Below are 23,402 nucleotides of genomic sequence, written 5' to 3' on the forward strand. Positions count from 1 at the left end.
CTATTGCAAAGAAAGATTTCAATGATCTCATGAAACAGGGTATTTGAGACTCTCCAATAGCTGTTGGTCCCTAAGCCAAACGGCGAAGCGGAGGTTACAGGCGCCTGAATGGTCTGCCAATTGCCGACAATTACCCTAATCCACTCATCCATGACTTTGGGCATTCACTGATAAATTGCCGTATTTTCACGACCTGGAATCTGGCCAAAGGTTGTTGTTTAGGATCTGCGGGATCCTAAGTCCCCATCCACTTGATGGTGGACCGGACTAAATGAGGAGCAACTTACTCCATCGTTTTTTAGTCCATGGATCCCTAGTATTGGAGCGTAGCACCCCAAGCATTAAGAATTGAAAAAATCAAAAATTTTTTCGATTTTTTCAATTCTTAATGCTTGGGGTGCTACGCTCCAATACTAGGGATCCATGGACTAAAAAACGAGGGAGTAAGTTGCTCCTCATTTAGTCCGATCCATCATCAAGTGGATGGGGACTTAGGATCCCGCAGATCCTAAACAACAACCTAGCTCTAGTCTAGCTTAGACTACAATGACTGGGGTTTTAAGTCCAATATAATTCGCAACCTTGTCGTGTTTTTGCGATGATAAAAGGGAGCGTTTTTCCACCTGTTGGCGCTTTCGGTCACGCTGCTCCCAGGGCCGAGGTGAGGCAGCGTCTGATGAGTTGCCTCTGCCCTGGACGAAACCGTCAGTCAAACATTTTTGATTTTTTCAATCTGACCAAAGCTTACCACCAACTCCCTGTTGCTCCCGAAGACATGCCGAAACCTGCACATAGTTCGGACTCTCCGAGTTCACCAGGATGACATTTGGCCTGTGCAACGGTGCGCAGATATTTCAGAGAATCATCCACTATGTCCTACGAAACTTTAACTTCTGTTTCGTTTATATGGATGATGAAGAGGCGACCAACTCTTCTTCCGAATCTGAGCAGTTGGACCATCTCGAGTGCATTTTTCAACGTCTCCTTGAGGCCGGACTCGTTCTAAACGTTGACGGAATTCAATCAGACCCAGACAAAGTTGAAGCGATCAAGAGCATGCTAAACTTTGGCGTTGGACAGGAAACGACGCCCAAGGCCGCTCGTCATCAAGCAATCCTGAACGCTTACTTATTTGTGCGCAAAACGAAAGGCTCTTGCGAGGTTGCGTGGTCTACTGAGGCCATCCGGGCGTTTGAAATATTGTTGATGTTACACTACTGGCATTTCCTCGGCCTGATGCAACCCTAGCCGTGTTCCTTGATGCCTCAGACACATCGGTAGTTGCCGCTCTTCACCAAATTGTGACCAAACCTGACAACCTAAAAAATGAAAACGTGCTGAATTTTCTTGCAACGGAGTAATGCTGCAAAATATTCAAAGGAAGCCAAAATTGTATCAAACAGGACTCCACAATAAACTTGTTTGACTTTTACAGGCGTCCTAAGTTCTTTGCAAAGGATCTTTCACAATTTTGGTTATAAGTGAAAATATTGTTCGTTACTGAAGGAAAACTTAACTGACAATCAATCGCACAAAATATATTTCCCTTGTTGTAATTTTTCCAACCAAGCTAATATAATACTAACACTCAAGCATTCGTCACGATTGCCTCTTCTTATCAGGTACTTACTTTTGCAAGCCTTTTTAGCTACTATTGAATTTCATTCTGTGTTTTTGTTGTCAGATACTAAACATTTTAATGAATTGTCGACAATGATAAAATCTATTCCAAAGATATTTGTGAGTCATTACATGACGTAGGCTCTTTGTCCATATCATTCGATAAACGAATTTCAAAGTTTCTATAATGATCGCTAAGTCTAGTGATTGGCAATTTGATAATAGCGCATTCTCTATTGATGAATGTTCGTATCTACAGTTGATTGAAATTTGCTGGAGAAAATATTTCGAACTAACTAAAAAGATGATCTTCACTTTAAACTAATTAAAAAGATAATTTTCGAAATTGAGAAGCAGTTTTTAAAGAAAACGAAACCATTTATACATCTTCCGCAATTCTCGGAATGTAATCGATAATTTTGATGTACTTTTCAAATTCAAAATGGAATAATGGAGTAAAACCTTGAGTAATTAATCTTTTCGGAATAAAATTAGACTCAGCATAAACCCAACCAAAACTCAACTGATGCTATTCACCACCAAGACAAGGATACCTGAATTCCATCTACTACGGCCTTCTATGCCTGCAAGAGAACTTTTGCAAAGAAATGCGGTCTCCGGCCGAGGATGGTTCTCTGGATGTACACCGCTGTAGTGCGTCCGATCCTAACGTACGGCAGGCTTTGAAGAAAAAATACAATAGAACGAAGCTTAATAGGATTCAAAGAACCGCGTGTGCAGGTGCTACGGGGTCTCTGCAGTCCTGCCCGGCAGATGCTCTCAATGTACTCTTGCATCTCCTCCCCCTAGACCTCCACATTAAATATGTTGCAGCGTGCAGTGCCGTCAGGCTACGTGAGTCCGGATGCTGGACAGCGAACATCCTAGATGAAATACCTCGAGAAATCTGGGCATCCCCCACGGACTATGTCACACGCAAGCTGAACTTCACGAGAAACTTTGCTGTGGACCTTCTAACCAGGGCAAAGTGGAAGACCGGCGGTGTGTTGCAAGACTATGACACGGTTTTCTTTACGGACGGATCAAAGATGGCCTATGGAGTCGGCGCGGTGGTTTTCTCGAATACACACAGTGTATCCAAGTCGTATGGTCTCCCAGGTTTCGCCAGTGTATTCCAGGCGGAAGTACTGGCGATATTGGAAGTCTGTCGATGGCTAGAGCCCCAAGCGTAACATAGCCATTCTGACCGACAGCCAAGCGTCCATCAAGGCCTTGTACTCAACGACATCTTCCCGGCTGGTGGGGCAGTGCAGATACGCGCTCAACCACCTGGGCGGCACGCTCAAGATCACTCTCCTCTGGGTTCCCGGGAATCGGAACATAGCGGGGAATGAGCGGGCTGACGGATTGGCCAGGCAAGGCGTCACAAAATCTGCACTATGGAGAGTCCATAAAAAGCAGAAAGAATGGGATACAATAGATTGTTTAAAAGGAAGTGGATGCCTACTACTGCTACTACTAACGAAGTCAATGCGCAAATCCTTGCTTAACGCTGCGTGAGACAATCTGGACAAAAATAGTACACATGTTCGAACGAAGCTGTTGAATTTTTAAATGGTGGTTTAAATGGTTTAAATGGTTTACTAATATGGCCTAATTATAATAACTTTCAGTAAAAATGGACTAATGGGATGAAGGCTATCAAAATAATCTTGGATTTCGAGGAAAAATATAAAAGATAGATAAAATATTCGCAGAAACTCATAAAGATTGATTAGTCTTGATTAGGGTCGCGTTTTGTGGAGCACCGAAAGCAAGCTTAATCTGTTTGGTACTGATGGAATGAGATATGTTCGCCATCGAGGTGGAGCTTTCAACGATCCCAACTACCAAGTACTCATAAAAAAGCATGGGGATGGAAGCATAATGAGCTGGGGCTGATATCACTTTTCTGTGAAATTTTCGGGACTAACAACATTTATTATAGGATGCTTTTCTTCAGATGGTGGGTCCATTTATTAAAATTGAAGAAGTTATGAGATCGCCTATATATTGTGACATTTTGGGAAAGCACATGTTTATTATTATACATGCTCATGACAAGATGGGAAAATACTGGGTCTTCTCACAGAATAGTGCTCCTATGCAAGCACACGTCCAAGTTTTTTTCAGAATTTTCCAAATGACAATCAAGTCGCAAAAATAAGCTGGTCTTCTCAAAGTCCTGACCCGAATCTTATTGAGCATCTTTGAGAAGAGTTAGATTGACGTATTTGAGATCAAAACTTTTCTAAAATAGTTGAACTAATGGCTGGCAAATAGTTCACATCTCTAGTTGATGTAATAATGAACTTAGTTCAATCTATTCCGCGAAGATGTGAAGCAGTAAGAAAGGCTAAAGTCTATTCAATAAATTGTTACAAAAAATTATTCCTTTTTAAGGTTTTGTGTGAAACAAAACTTTATTAGAATACGAGAATGTGTCTGTCTGTCTGTCACACCCGATTTATTTCACATTGTTATTGTTGTAAACCGCTTCTAAGACAAAAGTTTCCAATGTTTTGACGGTTTGAAAAAATGGCCACTTATAAAAAAAGCTTAAAAAAACAGTGGTATATATGACGTTCCGAATTTTTCAGGATATTCTTCGATGTTTATTCGTAAGTCGAGGAACTAAGAAAATGGATCCAAACTAAAGTATATGTAACAAATTATTACCAACTATATGAAACTTGGGGGTCACGTTTAGGTGACGCAATGGATCCAACAGATAATAACTCAGCGTGAAAAACTGGGTTTCGCGATTATTAAATCGACATCAATTGGAATTCAAGGCCGAGAAAAGTGTTAACGCTGCGAACATGAAAATAAACCAATCAAACTTTCATAAAAAGCCCCAAAATAATTTCATGTTATATTCAAGTCTAAAAGTTATTTCTTAATTACTTGGTGTGTTCATCCGAATTGTCGATTGTTTGTTGTGGCATCGCAAATCATTCATGTCGTAAACGCGACTTGATATATCAATGAAATTCACCTATTTTCAGGTAGAGAATTGCAACTTGTCTTATTACTGTTTTTATTATTAGAAAAAACATGCATTTGAAAAGCGAATTTATTAATATTAATAAATTCAAGCCACAGTTGTGTTTCTCAATAAACACAGTGCACTGAATTTTTTTTTCTCTTACGCAAATAAAACAGTAGAATTGCGGTTTGTCCGCAAGTGTTTGGAGATGATGTCTGTTTCTTATAATTTCCAACAAATATTCTATACATTTCTTCTTCAGTTGTTTTATTCGAATTGAAAATTATTCAAAATTTTCGGGCCTTTTCAGAACAGAATATGATATTTTCAGAATTGCAAATAATTAAGATGGTTTCACTTTCCCAACAAAATGTTACATAACTTATATCACTATCAGGTCTAACAGCTTTATATGTATTATATGCAATGACATTACGAGGTTGTAACATAAATGTCCGGTTTTAAATTGCTACAACTTCTATTGACAAGAAACAAATTTCGTAATTCCGCTAATAGGAAATTGGAGTTTTGCCTTCTTTCAAGGATTCAAAAGGTATTAGGTATGGATGCATAAGTTTTTCTTTTTTTTCCGCCAAAGCTGCTTGACAATATGATACTGGAATTGTGGAAGGAGGATAAATTCACTGTTGATGGACTGACATCTTCTTCTTTTTCTTCAGCCTTTGTCCCGTTCACAAGCGGGGTCAGCTCGTCGTGATCGGTTTCGCCATTTGTGTTTATCGAATGCCTGATCTGGGCGCAATCTCGAGGTTTTTAAATCTCCATCCAGCGTATCAAGGCACAGTTGTTTCGGCCTGCCTTTTGGTCGATTACCATCTATTTCGATGTTCAGACCAATCTTGGCAAGTGAATTCTCGTTTGCACGAGTTGCATGACTATACCATCGAAGACGCCTCTCTCGCAATTTTTCCACGGTCGATGCAACCCCATAACGATCGCGGATATCTTTTCGGATGTGATCAAAACCACTAGTCCAACTTAACATCTTCGTCTCCATTACCGCAAGACGCCGTTCATTGTCTTTTATAGTCGGCCAACACTCAGAAACATAGAGGGCGACAGGACGGACGACATTGCACAACATTTTAGATTTGAGAAGTTCGTTGATATGTCGATCACAAAGAACACCAATTGTGGAACGCCACTTCATCCAGGTTGCATTAATGCGTGAAGCAATATCATAGCGCAGTTCTCTATTGGCGGATAGAGTTGACCCGAGGTATTTAAATCACTCAGTTCTGGGCAGATCACTGCCGCTAACATTGATTGTTTCATGGGGATCGGTCGTCGTAAATTCAGTTTTGTTTAGATTCAATCTGAGACCTTGTTGCATGAGGCGATCATTCCATTTTTGGACAAGTTGCTCGAGATCATTTTTGCTATCAGATGCTAGGAAAACATCATCAACATGTGTGTAGGGCGCTGGACGTTGGATGTCCCGTGTGACGGTGTCCATAACAAGAACCAAGAGGAGCGACAAGAGGATGCTTCCATGATGAACACCAACACAGACACGAAGCGGAGTGTCCAGTTTATTGTAAAGATTTTTGTAATGGTTCGCTCGGGTGACAGTGATTGCGTTCTTTGCTACGCGGTTGACATTCTTATAAATTTGGCAATTGGCCGGTGTTTTATTGTTGGGAAATTTGTGGTAGAGGCGAAGCTTTTCACGGACCTTCATTTCAACATCATTATTCCAAAGCCAAGTATCTCGGTTGATGTACCTCTTACCCGGCTTTTCGGATCGTGTCCTTCATTTGGTTCCACGATTTTTCCACATTCGTAATGGTCGGTAATCGTGTGAGTGAGATAATTTCTTCTTTTTCCTCACGAACCATTTAATACGCCGCGGGCCATTGTGTTCCTCACGCTGTTTTATCGGTGGCTTAATTAGCAGGACGGCGATCAACGACCGATGTTGAGGTGCAATGGTCTCATAGGGAACGGCTTTACAATCAGTGATAGTGGTAAAATGTCGGCGTCTTATGAGAATATAGTCGATTTGCATTTTACTGTTCCCACTATAAAATATAGGAAGATAAGACAATCGTTTGATGAACCCTGTATTCATAAGTACAAGGTCATGGGTGTCCGCAAAATCCGCTCCGAACCCCTTTCCTCCCATGGCACCTGTTACCGTCTGCCTTTTTACCCACATGACCATTAAGGTCGCCGGCAATGATGATATAGTTGTAAGCAGGCACGTGATAAGTCTTTCCATCGAGAAGTTGCCAGAAGGCATCTTTCTCGGCATCAGGTCGACCTGTCTGTGGTGCATACGCGGTGAAGAAGTGAATAGTGCGATCAGCTGATATAATGGTGAGCTTCATCAGCCGATCATCAAATCGTTCGACTTCTTTAATGACATCACGGAAACTCTCTGAGATGGCACCATATTGAGTCTGTGGGCTACTAAAATAGAGCAGCTTTTTGCACCAAACCATGGGGTTTCTTGCAGAACGCAGATATCAATGCGCCTTTTCCGAAGGGCTCTTGCGAGTTTCTTGGTCTTTCCAGTTAGGGTACTAACATTTAGTGTGCAGACACGCATTTGTTTTGTTCGTTTTGTTCGGACTAATTTGCTTACTTCCTGACATCGTCCATGCGTCAAGAACCCTTGCCCATTTCTCGACAGGACCGGGACACGACTGAGGTGGACGCCCTAGCATTTCTCCGAGGCTTGTGACTCAATCCGATCATCATGTTTGTAACGACATTGTATGCATTTTCTTGATTTCAGCATTTTATTTTTATTTTACTGAGGATAGTACAAAGTACGTTGCCTCAAACCCTCCCCCTTTATCTGGGCTTGGGACCAGCATACTATGTTAATAGCATGTTCTTCTTCTTCTTTTTCGGCCTTTGTCGTGTGCAAAGCGCGGTCGGCTCGTATTGATCGGTTACGTGAATTTCGGCCATATGCCTGATTTGGATGGAGTCAAGAGACTCTCAAACCACCATGTTTAGAGCAATCTTGGCAAATAAGCGCTAGTTACATGTCCATACCATCTAAGACCCTTTCCTCGCGTTTTTTTACGATGGGTGCAACCCCGTATCGATCGCAGACGTCCTCATTTCGGAAGTGTTCATGACGTGTTACGTTACTAGTCTAACGTAATATTTTCGATATTTTTGTCTTCGTTTCCGAGGCGTACAAATGTTTCTGTTTGTAAATATTGGATGGTCGTGCTGTCTTCCATCTAACTGACTACCTGAATGCTCAAATGCCTGTCTTGCAGACGCACTCTCATGGCGGATAATTCATGTTTTTTTTTTCAAGTACAGTTAATTTATGAAACAATAATCGTTTGCTCCTTTAAAGAAGCTCTTCACTAGATTTTCAGTACAAGTACAGCTGTTGAGTTAGTAAATTCATAGTCTTCGTGATTGGGTTTTTAGTGAAGATTTAACTTAGTAAAAAAAGAAGTGCATTTGAAACAATTTTAGTACAACTTCCAGGAACATTATTTGAATTATAAGAACTTTAGAATAGTTGTTGCATTATTATCTAATCACTGTACAATATTATTCCTGTGTTTTTATATTTTTTTATTGTAGGGTGCCCAAATATGGATCCCCCATCCAGAAACTGTTTGGGAGAGCTGCACACTTTTGAAAGACTACAAGAAAGGCGATACGGTACTTCATTTACAGAAAACTTCAGGCGAAAAATACGACTTGTCGATAAAATCGGAAAATGATTTGCCGCATCTTCGAAATCCGTCCATACTTATTGGACAAAGTGACTTGACAGCGCTTTCATATCTTCACGAACCTGGTGTTCTACACAACCTGGAAGTGCGATTTCGTGATCGACAAGCCATCTACACATACTGCGGGATCGTTTTAGTTGCCATAAATCCATATGCAGAACTGCCACTCTATGGAGCTGATATTATTCGAGCCTATCGTGGCCATTCAATGGGTGAATTGGAGCCGCATATTTTTGCTGTAGCCGAAGAAGCATATGCCAAATTGGAACGCGAAAAATGCGATCTTAGTATAATTGTTAGCGGTGAATCGGGAGCAGGTAAAACAGTATCAGCGAAATATGCTATGCGTTACTTTGCGGCGGTTGGCGGCAGTGAATCAGAAACTCAAATCGAACGTAAAGTTTTGGCATCTAGTCCAATCATGGAAGCAATCGGAAATGCAAAAACAACACGTAATGACAACAGCTCACGATTTGGAAAATTCACTAAATTGCTGTTTACAAATGATATGGGTCAGATGACTTTGACTGGGGCCACAATGCAAACATATTTGCTTGAGAAGTCTCGTGTTGTTTTTCAATCGCCGGGTGAGAGAAATTATCATATATTCTACCAGTTGTGCGCAGCGCGCCAACAATGGCCTGAGTTGGTGCTAGGTAAGGGTGGCATTGGATATGAGTAAGTAAACTTGTATTAAGATTATTCTATTTTGAAGATCACCAAGATAAATTCCGGTACTTGAAATTGGGTGGCTCGCCAGACATCGATCGGGTCTCAGATTTGGATCAATTTTCCGAAACAGTTGGCGCTCTAACGACTTTAGGCTTCAGTACACATGAGGTGATTTATTTATATATCAGGTCATAAGTGTCTTGAATTTGCACTTTCAACGAATACTTCATTCATGCCGAACAAGGCAGTGAATGGATAGTCGAATCCGATTAACAACGTTATCCTTCTCTCCCTCTCATTAGATCAGAGATATCATGAAAATCTTGGCTGGCATTCTCCACTTAGGCAATATAAATTTCAGAGACATAAAGAAGAAGGATTCAGAAGAAATCGAAGAAGGATGTGATATATCGGTACTACCAATTGCATCGATGAATGAAACAGTTATTTTCAATTATGCTTCCGTTCTGATTTCCAGCAAAATGATATTCCGCTATTGCTAATGGCTGAGATACTCAAACTGGACGTCGACGAATTACGAAAATGGTTAATAATGCGACAGATTGAATCAGTCAATGAAAATGTTCTGATACCGAACAGCAAACTAATTGCTGAGACTGCTCGTGATGCACTTGCCAAACATATTTATGCAAGACTTTTCCAATATATCGTTGAAATAACAAATAAAAGTTTAGTGAGCGGAAGAAAACAAAATTGTTTCATCGGAGTTTTGGATATTTATGGATTTGAAACGTTTGATACAAATTCTTTCGAACAGTTTTGCATCAATTATGCGAATGAAAAGTTACAGCAACAATTCAATCAGCACGTGTTTAAGTTGGAACAGGAAGAGTATCTGAAGGAGGGTATTGTATGGACAATGATTGATTTTTATGACAATCAGCCATGTATCGATTTGATTGAAGCAAAATTGGGAGTTTTGGATTTGTTGGATGAGGAGTGCAGAGTGAGTTTAAAACTGGTTTTATTGCATTGTCCTGCGTATTTAAAAAAAAAAAATTATCCTATTTCAGATGCCAAAGGGAAGTGATGAGTCTTGGGCAGGCAAACTTTATGAGAAGTGTGCAAAGTACAAACATTTTGATAAGCCACGTTTCGGCGTATCATGTAAGTACCTTAAACATGAATTGAACTTTCATTTAAAATAATTTAGTTTGTAAAGTTTAGTAAATGATAAAGCTTGATGATACATTAACATGAATTTGGAGGAGGAGATAATTTTTAAAACATTAACATAAACTACATGTTTCTGCTGAGTTGAATCAAAATGTCAAAATTATATTTAGGAACGAAACTTTCTTGTGAACGGTAATTTGCAGTTCTTTTATTTTATTTTTGCATAGTATCCTAGGCTCGCATAGATCAAACTCGATGTCGGAATGCATGGTCTACAAGACTTTCATTTTGACTGCTGACTATACAACACACTTAATAAATTGTTGGATTGATGCCCCCAGATTCAGATGTTTCGTAGTTGATACTGTGACAACGGTTGGGATCCGCATCCAAGATGTTTCTCTTGGGTATCTAAACATTTACTTATTTGTTTTGGCCACTTTTCGAGCTCCTCCAACTATTAGAATAGCACTATCCTACAATGTGTGTAAGTGATATTTTAGTTCCCAATCAATATTCAACCTGCTGATTCGCTTGAGACCAAATTATGGAATAGAATAGAATCTATGGACTGTCTTGAGTTGTTTCGGAATTAATTTTGCTTCGGGCTACTATTAGTTGAGCACCACTACAATTTACAAAGGAACGATCGTTTTCCGGAAGGTTTTCACAGGCCTAGTTGATCGTATAGATCTCACTGCCAAAATTCCTTTGTTCCTTCGACATTTGAAATTCAGTCTTCGGAATATATGGGTCATATTCCCGATGGTTATCCCGGCTAGGACCGCTTCCTGTTGGATGGCTTCCAATTTCATTGCTTCCAGTCTTCAGCTTGGTAAAAATAGTCCTCGTTATTGGACAGATTCTCTGTGTCTTCGCTTGTTTTATTGTTCGTTGGATGTCCGTCCCCACCTACTCGAGGAGGGCGATCAGACCCGAGTCTGCAAGGGACTCATCTGAAGTGGCTCTGCCACGAAGCCTCACCGGAGGTTATCTGGTACCATGGGAACCGGGATGACCCTTTGAGAGCATATGCTCCAAGAGAATTCATGGAGGATGTGTTCTCGGCCCGGTTATTTGCGGTTGACCCGCTAGTGGGAGTGTCATGGTGGTTGTGGTTATGCCTACATCACGGACGTGGATTTGCGCTGTACAACTCAGGTGCCGTACCCCTTAGTTGCAGCAGAGGTGTTAGGTAGACCTCGCATCCATTGGTATGAATGCTGAGCCTGCACTCAGTATAAACCAGTACCGCTGTGCTAGTCATGGCGGGGCTCTGATTGTGATCCCAAGATCCGAAGAGGACCGTGGGATTATGCCTACACGGCAGGTACTCACGTTAAATCCCCAGGACTTTCATGTTCGTTGGATGCATCAAACGATAGAGTTAGTTTCCCTATACCGGAGGGGGTAGCAATCATGGCGCTTACTTCGAAATTTATGTTGCCATTGATCTTTTCAGTTGGTTTGAGATCTCGACGTTTGACTTGACCCTGCCCTTATGCTCGCATCGCTATGCCGCTTGCCAACGTCATTCTCTTGAGTTATTGACATTTTGCTTTATTTTAGCCATTCCGGGTACGTTCCCACGAGACAGACCACCATTTGCAGTTCATTCGTATAGTAAGACCTGTGATTCTGGACGGGTTTTTAAGGTGGTTAGGGGCAATACTCCAGGGCTTCGTCCGCCACACCATTTACTTCTGATACCAATAATCTATTATATATGAGATAAAGAGCTGCGGGGAGGCAAAACAGTTAACAAGATCTTCCCTCAGAAAGATGAGGCGCAAAATAATCACTGTTTTGCTGGACATCTCTTATCTCAAGAATCTAGTTTTTTTTTTATCATTACCAGTTTCTCTGAAGTTGTTTAGTCCTGAAACCTGACCGTCTAACAGAAACACATCGTGGAACACGCCTTCCACCTTTGTCGTCTTCATAATGATGAAAAGACGTGCAAGCAATTTTCGCTTCAAGGCGCCCATTTAAAATGAGCAAACTCCTTTGCCCACCCTTGTAAATTTCTTTATCACATTTTTTATCGATAGTTTGACACACTTTAAATAGCGATATGAGGTGGAACTTCCTGTGATAGTACAAGATTAAGAGATGGTTTTCTTGGTCAACCTTAAGATCCATTCCAACTTTGGCTGACAACGGATCGTACCCTATGTCGTCGTTCATTTGAATATTGTTAAGAAATGGTTGAGGGCTCAGAATTTTTTCTCGTGCTAACCGTCAACTTTGTAGAAGTTTATAGCATATTAAATAGTTTGGCATTGAATTGATTGATCAAAATAACGTGCCATTGTTGCATAATAATGAATTACTGCTCCATCTCATATTGGTGAAACTTTCTGGACATCGTGTTGTTAATCGAAACATAACTTCCGAATGGTTCGGATCTTTAAATATATGCATCAAAAATGGGGTTTTATCGTCTTGTTTATACTGAACACGTCAGTCCATCAGCCCAATTTTGATGAATTGACTTATGGCAGACTGATGATGATCTTCTAAGGTCAGCCAATGGTGTCAAGTGATGATCAGTCCTAGATATTTGATTGACAAGTGTGTCAGAAATCATTGTGACTGATTACCTGGTTTAACACCAAATTTAATTCAAAGGTTTCCTGAAGTATTATTATTATTTTTGTGGATGTCCCTAATGTGTATGAGTTTGCGGGGTTAAGGAGAAGGAGAAAAGAAGGAAGTCCTCAAATAAAAGAAATTATCTCAAATGGCGACGAGAAATTACGTTTACTGCACACTACAGGAAGGAAAATTCCTAATTTTTTCTTGAAATTCTGTTCTTGCACGCGCTACTCGCGGGCAACTCGATCACCAGACAGAGCGATAAGATTCGCAAATTATTGAGTGAGTATGGACTCGCTTAAGTATTAAATACATTAACTACAACCGGCCAATGATATATCATGGACTATAGTCCAGCCAACACTCCTTCGCGAACAGTTTTTCTTCGGAATCTTGGAGTTGAAAGTAGCTAAGCCGAACGCAAAACTTTTGCCAAACTATGAGTAATTTCTCCAAGCGCTTACCCTTGATTTCACACAATTTCAAGTGAAACTCACGACAAAGACAAAAATTTTGCTTTTTCACCACGCTCGGTTGCTAACTTTGAAAGTTTTCAGGCTATAAAATCAGAGAAAACTGCACGAAACAATTAACTATGGAAAAATCCTCCGAGCTACAATCTCTTCAAATAAAATTTCCTTGATTGAAAAAGGGAAATCGCGGAAAACCAAAAGCGGTCCTCCCGTTCGATGTGAATCCGTTGCGAAAAATTCACGTTCTCCTTTCTATTGTGATACCCTTAGAAATCTGAGAGGTTGAATTTCACAGAGGATGCTGACTGAAATGCTCCTTAGCGATTCGAAACAAAATCTGCTTTTACAGCAATTTAGCGGTTTCAATCCGTCCGGACAATGTCCAACGAATCTCACTAATCTTTCGTCTCTTTGTGAAGTTATCTAAAAGAAATAGAGATATTTACAAAAAATAAAATCCGCCCGAAATGACAACCTCACAATAAAATCTAGCGATTTCGATCCACCGCGATCAAAATCGCTCTCCCAAGTTTGTCAGCACAAAGAACAGAACTGCCCACTCGCTTCCAACAAGTCCGAAATCTAAGCCAAAAATGATCTCCTCTGCCCATCAGTCGGTCCCGCTAAATTTGGCCTTGAACTTCTCGAATGCATGTTGCCGCAGATCATTCTTCTCTGTCACAATCAATTCGCCCGAAAGCAATCAATAATGTTCGCGGCCACTACAAGAGAGATAAGGTTTATTTCTTCTTCATTTATTTGCCTAATTTTAGTCAATTGTCTTGGGGATTCCATTGACGAAAGGAGCGAATTTTAAACAGATGTGTTAAAATATTTTGCTGACGACTGAATATGAGTTCCCAAGAAGTCTTTTGTTGAAGGAATCCATGCAAATAAATACGTCTATATTTTCAAGGACATTGATTCTCTTCCTTTCAAGCCATTTTAGCTATAAATATTGTTACTTGATACTATATTTTTTGAAAAATCTTCACTATTCAACTATTTTTTTTTTCTTTACAGCTTTTCTAGTCAAACATTTTTCGGATCTAGTTGAATACGATGTGAATGGTTTCCTTGAGAAAAATCGCGATACCGTATCTAAAGAACTAGTTAATGTTGTAAGACAGTCAGAAATGGGACTGTGCAGGAGATTAATGGAAATGGACGATGAAGTGACTGATAAAGCATCGAGCACGTCGCTTGGCGGACGTGTCGTTGTTAGTGCATCAAAAACTCAGGTAGGATTATTTTTTATTTCAGATAATTTGATAGTGTCCGTCTTGTGTGTAAGACGTTCTAAAAGACTTGCGAACTGAAAATATTTATATGGTATTTTCTTTTTTTCTTTTTCCCCATTATTGACAGTCGGCCGAATCGAGGAAAAGAGTTAGTGGTATTTTTTTATTGATTTGCATGGGAACATAAAATCTAACCCGACTAATTAGACATTTCAACTAATCTTTAATTTAGATTTTCTCCTTCATTTATTATTGGGAATAGTTTAAAATTTTACTTTCTTTCTGAATTTTCATGTTAAAAGTACGGTATTAATTAATGACGGATTATTAACTAAAGACAAACATCCCAGGTCGGGGGTGCTAATTTTGATAACCTTAAAAAGAATTTTAGTTATTTATAAAATTAAGCAAGAATTTTGTCTTTGGGCACAATCTCAGCGCGTTTTCCAACGTAGATCTTAATAATTGACAAAGTTTTAAAATCGCATTTCCATTTTGAGGAATTTTTATAAGTAATTGATGAACGCGGTGAAAAAAAATAAAACCTTGAAATGACAATTCAATGGGCTCAGGGCCTTCCAACGTGTTAGAGCACTTCATTCAAGACCGTAGCGGTGCACTACAGGACTACAGTGCAGGAGGCAAAGTGGTCATCATTGCGCCTGCCTTTGATTATTACCCTGATTTAACTTAGGTATTCATTCACACCCAGTCACGTTAAAAATCTAGCACAGCTGTATATAATGCGATGTCCTGACACCATAATTATATTATAGAAATTCGTCTTGGTCCAGTATCTGTAGAGATTGTTCACCGGCTAGGCGAGCTGGTGTACCTTTTTGGCCATAGTTGATTAATGTAAGCCCCATGAAACGATAAATTGTGTCAACCATGGCTACCCAACGCCACTCGAAGCACAATAAACCTTGTGCTGCTTTTTACTCAAATAGTGGTGACGAAGGGATTTAAGTTGCAAAGTCTACAAGTCGTTCACCATAATTGTCACGGTCCCTGAAACTATGTTTTCCCATTATTTAATCGTGCAGCAATCAGTCTTCAAGAACTTGCCTTGGCATGTATATCCCTCATCATTCATTATATATCGGTGTCGCCCATGTTTCGCAGTATTGTGCCAATTTGATGAATTTGTATTAACAAAACCTAATTAGAGTGTTTCTCAACAGTCAGTTAATTTCTATGACCATAAACGATTCACATAATATAGTATCGTTTTCATTTCCTTGACCGATGTTGTAGGCGACTATACACATTTATATTGTACGCAATTTTACTTCTGTCTACATTTTAGATATTCGTTTTCCACCACAACTGGTATCCTCTGCAAGCAATTTTTTATACATTGAAATATTACACTCGAAGGAGCAGGTAGTTTGGTCAACAATAAGTGAGAATGTAAACGATTCGCACATTTATCTCATTGCCCCTCTTTCAAATTCTCTGTTGTTTCGAAGAATAGTTTTTATCTAAAAATACAGTAGATATTTCCGAGTTGTCATAATCTCGGCAGATGCCGGATTTTACCTAATACTGGCACTAAGTGCCAAGCATTTAAGCTTGGACGATCCTACCTACTTAACTAACTAAAGGGGCGCTGGTGGTGGTGGCCGGTGGTAGGTCAATGGGAGAATCCGTCGAGAACTCTCCGTAACATCGAGCACGTATACAGAATGGTGTACTTCTGCATGGTTTGAACCAGACTGTGCAAAAGCCCCCCAATACCTGTAGCAGACAATATTATGGGAACTACAACCACCCACTCGAGACGCCAATGTTCTTTGATTTCCAGAGCCAGTGGCTTATAGTTCACTTTCTTCTCCGCGTATTTCCGTTCGATGTTGCTGCTATGGGGGATAGCAACATCAAAAATATACGCGGAGCGAACCGTCTTGTCAACTAACAGTACGTCAGGCTTGTTATTTGCAGTATGGCGATCAGTCAGAACTTGCAGGTCCCAGTACATGCTGTAAGCATAACTATCAAGTATGCTTGCGGCTCATATCTGTAAACCAGACATATCCCCGTTATCAGCCCATGCTTGTATGCAAGGTTTTGATGGATAACCTTACCTACAGCATTATGCCTGGTGATGTACTGCACCGGTGCTAAACATTACAGCCAGAAATGAGATGGTCCAACGTCTCTAATGCCGAATCACACATTCTGCACTGGTCGTTCTCTACCCGTTCTTTCATGATGAGCTTCTTATAAGCTTGGGTGGCGACCACCTGAATGGCACACATGAACTCCTTCGTCTCAGCAAAGAGCTCCCCAGCATACAGCCATCTGTTCGACAAATGGCTGCCAAAGACAATTCACGTGTTTACCGTGCATTGTCTTCGACTTCCATTCATCGATCCGCTCTTGGACCGACTTCACCCCACTCAAAGGATTGAAAGATCGATGCTTCAAGTTAAGTGGAGTCAATCCACAATCTGCCTTACGGACAGCCGCATGCAAGAAACTCGCCTACTCTTTGCTGTAAAAATAAACACGCAGCGAGTCGACTTGGCGATACTATTGTGCCGCCATGTCAACCACGCACGCCCCTACCTCCGATGTCACGAGGCAGGTTCATTCGCTCCACGACAAAGTTTAGATAATGCATTCGGAATTTGGACATAGTTGTTCGTATCCGCCGCTGGATGTTTTTCATATCGGTCTTCGTTCACGGCAATATTCCGAATTTTATTCTTCCCCGAGAGATGCGATTTCGGTACTAGCTTTACACGTCGCATGAATTCGGAGAGCAGAGCATCCTTCAGATCACCAACTCGAGCATGGGTTCCTTGCAGAATTCCTAGAAGTCTGTCTCGGTCTTAGCTTCGATGTGGATGTCACCAATGCTATGTCCGGCATGCGACTCTTGATGATCTCTGCGGATGGCTTCGATTCGACACTTCGACACAAATTCCATCCGAATATCACGGTTGAACATATCTACTATTCACAGCAGACTTCTAAGGTTATCATAACAGCATACAGATTGATGTCATCTAAGTTTATCAAGTGTGTCAGTTCGCACTTAGCACGTAGGCTATATTTAATTGCAAAACCACCTCTAGCATCATTCAGTAACCATGAAAAGGGGTTCAGTGCCATATAAAACCAAAGCGGACTCAACGAATCCCCCTGGAAGATGCCCCTCCGTATACGGATGGGCTCCGAGGTATCAGCACCCTCAGATGTACGTACTGATAAGGTGGTATGCCACCCTTCCATGACTGCCGCCAAAAACTATTAGTTTCGGGTTAATGCAATACAAATGTCGGACATCGATTAGCCAAGTATGCGGAACGCTATCCAAAACCTTGGCATAATCGGTATAGTAACTAAAGAGGTTTCTTTGGCCTCTAGTTACTTATCCTACAACTACCGAGTCGATAATGAGTTGCTCTTTGCAACCCCTTGACCCAACTCGGCAGCCCTTCTGCTCCTCAGACAGAATGTTGTTGGTCTCGAGGTGTGCATTGACCCTTCCACTAATAATGGACGTTCACCTAGGAAAGCTAGGGATATCTACGGACACTGCCTGCAGGTTCTGTGAGGAGGAGGACGAAACCTCTATGCACGTCCTGGGACAGTGTCCAGCACTTGTGCAAAGTAGGTCGATACATCTGGGAGAACACTTAATACCAGATGCAAAGCTGAAACTTCTGGAAGTGGGGAACATACTAAAGTTCCTAACGGTTACTGGTCTGCTTGAGATACTATGATCAACAGGAACACTATAACCAGTAAAAGGGGCACAATAGTTCTTCAAGGACGCGGTGCGACTTTCCCTTAACAGAATAATAATAATAATAATGGACGTTATGAATTTGTAAAGGGCTGGTAAGTAAGTAATCGGTCTTGTGTCTGCGGGGTCCTGAGCCGTGTCCTTAGGGATAAGGTAGGCAGTCCCCGCAGTGAGGAAGGGTGGAAATTCCTCCGGGTGATTCATGACCTGATTTATGCTGTGTGCCAACCGACTCTGTACGCTGGTAAATTTCTTATACCAGAAATTCTGCATCCGATCCAGACCTGGACCCTTCCATTTCTGTTATGGCTCGTCGAACTTTCTCTTCGGTAACGTCCGCAAAATTCATGCCAGACGTATCGGCGTGGCGGGTGCCTTCGGCGGTGATTCACTCAGCATGCTGGGCGGGTAACCCCCAAAGTCCTCCTCAGTATTCTTTCACTTCTGTTATCGAAAACTGCATTGTCTGGACGCTCTGTTAGGATTGGTTGAGGGATCTGAAAAAGTTCCGCCGGTTCCTTGCGTATGTTGCATTCTGGACACGTCTGAAATGACTTTCGCCATACTGTCGTCGAATGCATATGACAGAAAGTTTCTGATTTAGTGTGTCTAGAATTTCAATTACGGGTGTCTCACCGGGAATGGGATAGTTTCTGTGAACCTTCTGCACTTTATTTCTCATCCACTTGCTGGCATTGCCAGAGCTGATTTGAATCAGTTTAGCAATGTCCTGCCTTAGTGAGTCCCACCGGCGTTCTAGATGAATTTTCCATGGTGGATCTCTTTGGTCATTCAAATCAATAACACGAAAGGGAATCTTCTGACCGTGCAATCTGACATTCGTAATTACACCTCAATACAAAAGTGATTGTAGTTGCAGCAGCGACATATCAGGACATAGTCGAGATATAATCTCATCATTGATTTGAGATAGAATTCCCGGAAATGCCGGAGATGCATAGAGCTTGGAAATACTTGGTCTATGCAAAGGATCCATTTCCGAGAATTCTATACACGCTCTTTGGATTTTGTCCCGAACTTCAGCGAAAACCTCAGCTGGACGGTGGAGAAGAGTGCTTCAGCGAGTACTGAAACTGTTGCCTGCGGTGCGGTGTTGTTGATGCCGCAGCCTCTGCCTCCATCGACTCACGGTCACCAGTTTCCGCGGTGACCTCAAGTCGAACACGCTCCCTGATGGTGGCCGGGATTGTGTCGCTGCGAGTTATAAAGCGGTACTGGCCTGCGACTCGCTGCACAGTCACGTGCGCGAATTGCGGGAAATACTCGACGAATCTCTGCTGCAACAAGGGACGGTAAGATGTTGTACCCGCCCCCGCCGTTATTTGGTAGTAGGAGCGGATGATGAAGAGGTTCATTTTTTCAATGCACTTCATCCGCTGCCTACGCGAACCTGCTAAAGTGGTCGCCACAGATTGTGGCGAAACAGCTGCATCAGGCGGAGCAATGCTCCTGGTCGTTGTGCCGCCTAGACATCGAACCGCCGCACGAATTGCGGTTTCGACGCCGTACTGTCCATTACGAGAGCCCGACCCAGTCATCAAGTCAGACGATTCCCGCCGGTTATCCGTACCGGACCTCAAGTTTCTCCTTCTTCTCATTAAGTGGGTTTGCATTATATGCCTAACTGCCAGGTGTGGGGATAGCTTCCTCAGTGAGTAATCTGCAAGACTGCAAAGTTCCTGCATTTTCATCATCCTACCCCCTGAGACACTGCGGTGGCGTACAGCCAGTCAGACTGAAGCTATACATCCCTCCTCCTTTCACAACCGGGCTTAGGAGTTTTTTTTTATTATATTATTATTTGTTGTTTATTCCTTTTTACTGTTTAAGTTTATTTCCTCTTCGATGAATGTCTTTTCACTTAATGCTTTGATAACATTACGCACAATAACTTAGTAAAGTTCTATAATTTCCATTAACATATCTCAATCATTTCTTTTCGTCAGCAAACCTCTTAGCTACTCTGAATAGTAAAGGAAATCTCAATAATATTACTAAATATTTCTGCCATCTACCAACAATTTTTAACGACCTTAATACTTTCTAGCTGACACCATCTAAACAACATAGAAAAACCGTTGGCTCACAGTTTCGCGACAGTCTCAGTCTCTTGATACAGACACTGCACGCGACGACACCTCACTACGTTCGATGTATTAAGGTACCCAAAAAAAGCTACAATTGTAACTTTCATGATATTTACTGAGTAAATAAAATTTCTAGCCAAATGAAGATAAATCGGCGTTCAAATGGGATGCACCTAAAATAGTACAACAACTTCGAGCCTGTGGTGTGCTGGAAACAGTTAGAATATCAGCTGCTGGGTTCCCTTCACGGTGGGGCTATATGGAATTCTACTCGCGATATCGTTTGTTATGCAAGAATAAGGAAATCGTTATAAACGATATTAAAAAAACGTGTCAGACGATTGTGAAAAAATGGCTCGTCGATGAAGATAAATATCGTTTTGGTAATACACAGATTTTCTTCAGAGCTGGACAGGTGAGTTTTGCACAAAAATTTGGAAAGATCAAATGCAAAATTTTTAGATAGAAATGTGATCTTTTGAAGTTAATTTGATGAAAATAATTTCATATTTGATTGGGGCGAATCAGTTTTTCTTCATGAACTGTATTGTTAACGTTCGCTTCGATTGAAATGTCAATGATTAATTGATTTCCATATTCCGAAATTGGAGATAACATTATACAAATACATTTCAGGTAGCATACTTGGAACAAGTTCGCTCCGATATTCGAAAGAAATACATAATAATTGTGCAATCCGTTGTTCGCCGATTTATTTACAGAAGATTATTCCTACGGTTGCAACGAACAGCTTTGGGAATACAAACCTATTCTCGTGGACTGTTGGCAAGAAGGTAAACAAACGACCCTTTGAATGTTGTCTTTTGTTCTCAGTTTTGATTTTGTTAACATCTTTACAGAAAAGCAAAATATCTACGAGAAAATCGTGCAGCTATTATCATTCAAAAGTATGTGCGAGGATGGTTGTGTCGAACTCGATATCTTAAGTTACGCTATTCGATTTGTGGCATCCAACAGTATGCCAGGGGAATGCTGGCCAGGCTTCGATTCAGAATTGCGATGGATAATTACAAGGCCACACAAGTTCAACGGTACATTCGCGGATATTTGGTTCGTCGGGAGTACAGAAAGAAAATCGCACATATTGTCAAATGTCAAGCAGTGGTACGCGGGTTCTTGGCCCGTCGTTTGTATAAGCGTATGAAGGCTGAGGCACGAACAATATCACATATGCAGAAAATGTACAAAGGATTGGAGAATAAGATTATATCATTGCAACAAAAAATTGACGAACTTAATCGGGAGAATAATTTGCTAAAGAGTAAAACATTGGAAATAGGCGATCTGAAGTTAGTATTAATGTTTATTTAGATTTGTTTTACTCTTTCTTATTACAGGCGCACTTATACTATTAATCAATGTATTCTTTCCAAAGGGCTAAGCTTGACGCCAAGAAGAATATAGAGAATGAGTTGAAATCGTTGAAGAGTGTTCTTTTGGAGAAAGACGCATCATTGATGTCAGTAACAAAACAACTAGAACTGGAACGGGATGAAAAGATGATGCTGCTCGAAGAAAAAGACCGGGAAGAGCAAGAATGGAATACTCAAAGGCAAACTTGGAGGGTGGAGAACGAGGAACTGAAGCGCCAATTCGATGAAATGATTGAACTTGCGAAAAAGGAGGAAAGCTGTAAAAGCATTTAGTTTTTAAATTCTCTTCAAGTTTTTTAACTTAGTCTTGAAATTTCACAGTGACTATGCATCGAACAAGAATCATGTCAGAGGTTGACACTAACGATTTGAATCAGGCCTACCAGCGAGCGGTGAAAGACAAAGAAGTATTGGAAAACGAGAATTATCTACTTAAGGAGGAGCTAGCTCGAGTGCAACGAACAAGTGCGAATCCATCTGATTACAATGGACATTCTCGCTCGCTTAGTAACGCTTCAAGTCAAAATGAAGAAGATTTTGGTTATTCTTCTGCTAAAAACACTTTGGAACTCAAACGGGGATCAGCTCTGCCTACGGAGAACAGTGAAAACTCTACACCAAAACGATCGCAGACATCGCTTATCATAAAACTACGAAAGATCTTGGAGGAGGAAAAAACTAAAAATGAATTACTTGAAAAGCAATATATCCGTATTCGAAATAAGAGCAATATTTACACTGCAACAGAAGACTCGCTAAGGTAAATATAAATTTTATTTCTTAATATTGCATATAAAACTTGACATGGGCGAATATTAATCCAACTATTCCCACATCGCTCGTTCTGAAATTCAGATAAACATCACAATATTTAATCCACTGATTGTAGGATAGATAAAGCGGAAATTTTAAATATATTTTTTCTTTATTTGCCTTCACAGTATGTGACATTTCCAAACCAAAAAATTATTAAGAAGCAAAAGGAAGCGATTTATTTTGCTCGAGGTATTATAGTTTGCTATTGTTTTGATGTGTTCTAATTTGCTATATTTTCGTTGTGTTTGCACTTTTCTAAAATGTATTCTTACATTATTCCTTTTTTTCTTGCTAATTTTCCAATAGTTATGCATGATTTGACGAATTTTTCATATTATTTTGTTTGAAATTTCTTAATATTCTGCAATCATTTGGATTAAAAGTGTACGGAACTGAATTGTTTTGACTAACAAATGATGTTTTTTTAGTTATTGGCTTTATTTGAAGGTTCTTTGAAAAATTATTTATTTAAAAAGTGGATGAGATTTTCCATATTTACAATTTTTAAAAATGTAGCAGAAGAATCATCACAATAGATACCTAATTTGCTTCTTTGAACATGAATTAACAATATTTTCATCGTATCGAATGGGGGATGCTATCATTACTGATTGTTGCAAGTGATATTGATTTCTGTCTTAAGGGGCTCAACTAGTGTGTTTACCTAAAACAAGTCGGGAAACCGGAAGCTGGGCGCTTCAGGTATGAAAGGTTTTGTGTTTATCTTTTATAAGGCCATTTCAGTGTGATAACTTCGAATTTAAGGGGGGGGGGGGGTGTACATTTTTTTTTCATCAAATATAGTCACGTGGGGTATCAAATTAAAGGTCTCTGTTAGTACTTTTCAATGCCGGTCTTAGTTT

General features: G+C 40.5%; 1 protein-coding gene across 5 annotated transcripts in view; it reads left to right on the forward strand.

Moving 5' to 3' along the window:
• Positions 1-23,402, forward strand: part of LOC119648738 (unconventional myosin-Va) — a 46,736-nt gene that overhangs the window by 5,664 nt on the left and 17,670 nt on the right. For 4 of the 5 annotated variants that reach the window (XR_005249056.1, XM_038050579.1, XM_038050560.1 and 1 more), the window contains exons 2-14: positions 8,189-8,999; positions 9,059-9,183; positions 9,318-9,428; positions 9,494-9,982; positions 10,050-10,143; positions 14,247-14,464; positions 14,592-14,612; positions 20,290-20,403; positions 20,466-20,744; positions 20,966-21,123; positions 21,190-21,639; positions 21,726-21,982; positions 22,045-22,483. Coding sequence is in view for 4 of the 5 variants with exons in the window: in XM_038050579.1 (XP_037906507.1) it covers positions 8,189-8,999; positions 9,059-9,183; positions 9,318-9,428; positions 9,494-9,982; positions 10,050-10,143; positions 14,247-14,464; positions 14,592-14,612; positions 20,290-20,403; positions 20,466-20,744; positions 20,966-21,123; positions 21,190-21,639; positions 21,726-21,982; positions 22,045-22,483 (3,566 nt within the window). In the remaining variant the exon portion in view is untranslated. The remainder of the gene's footprint in view (positions 1-8,188; positions 9,000-9,058; positions 9,184-9,317; positions 9,429-9,493; positions 9,983-10,049; positions 10,144-14,246; positions 14,465-14,591; positions 14,613-20,289; positions 20,404-20,465; positions 20,745-20,965; positions 21,124-21,189; positions 21,640-21,725; positions 21,983-22,044; positions 22,484-23,402) is intronic. The other variant, XM_038050588.1, reaches the window with a different exon arrangement.

Source organism: Hermetia illucens, chromosome 1, assembly GCF_905115235.1.
Source record: "Hermetia illucens chromosome 1, iHerIll2.2.curated.20191125, whole genome shotgun sequence".
NCBI lineage: Eukaryota > Metazoa > Arthropoda > Insecta > Diptera > Stratiomyidae > Hermetia > Hermetia illucens.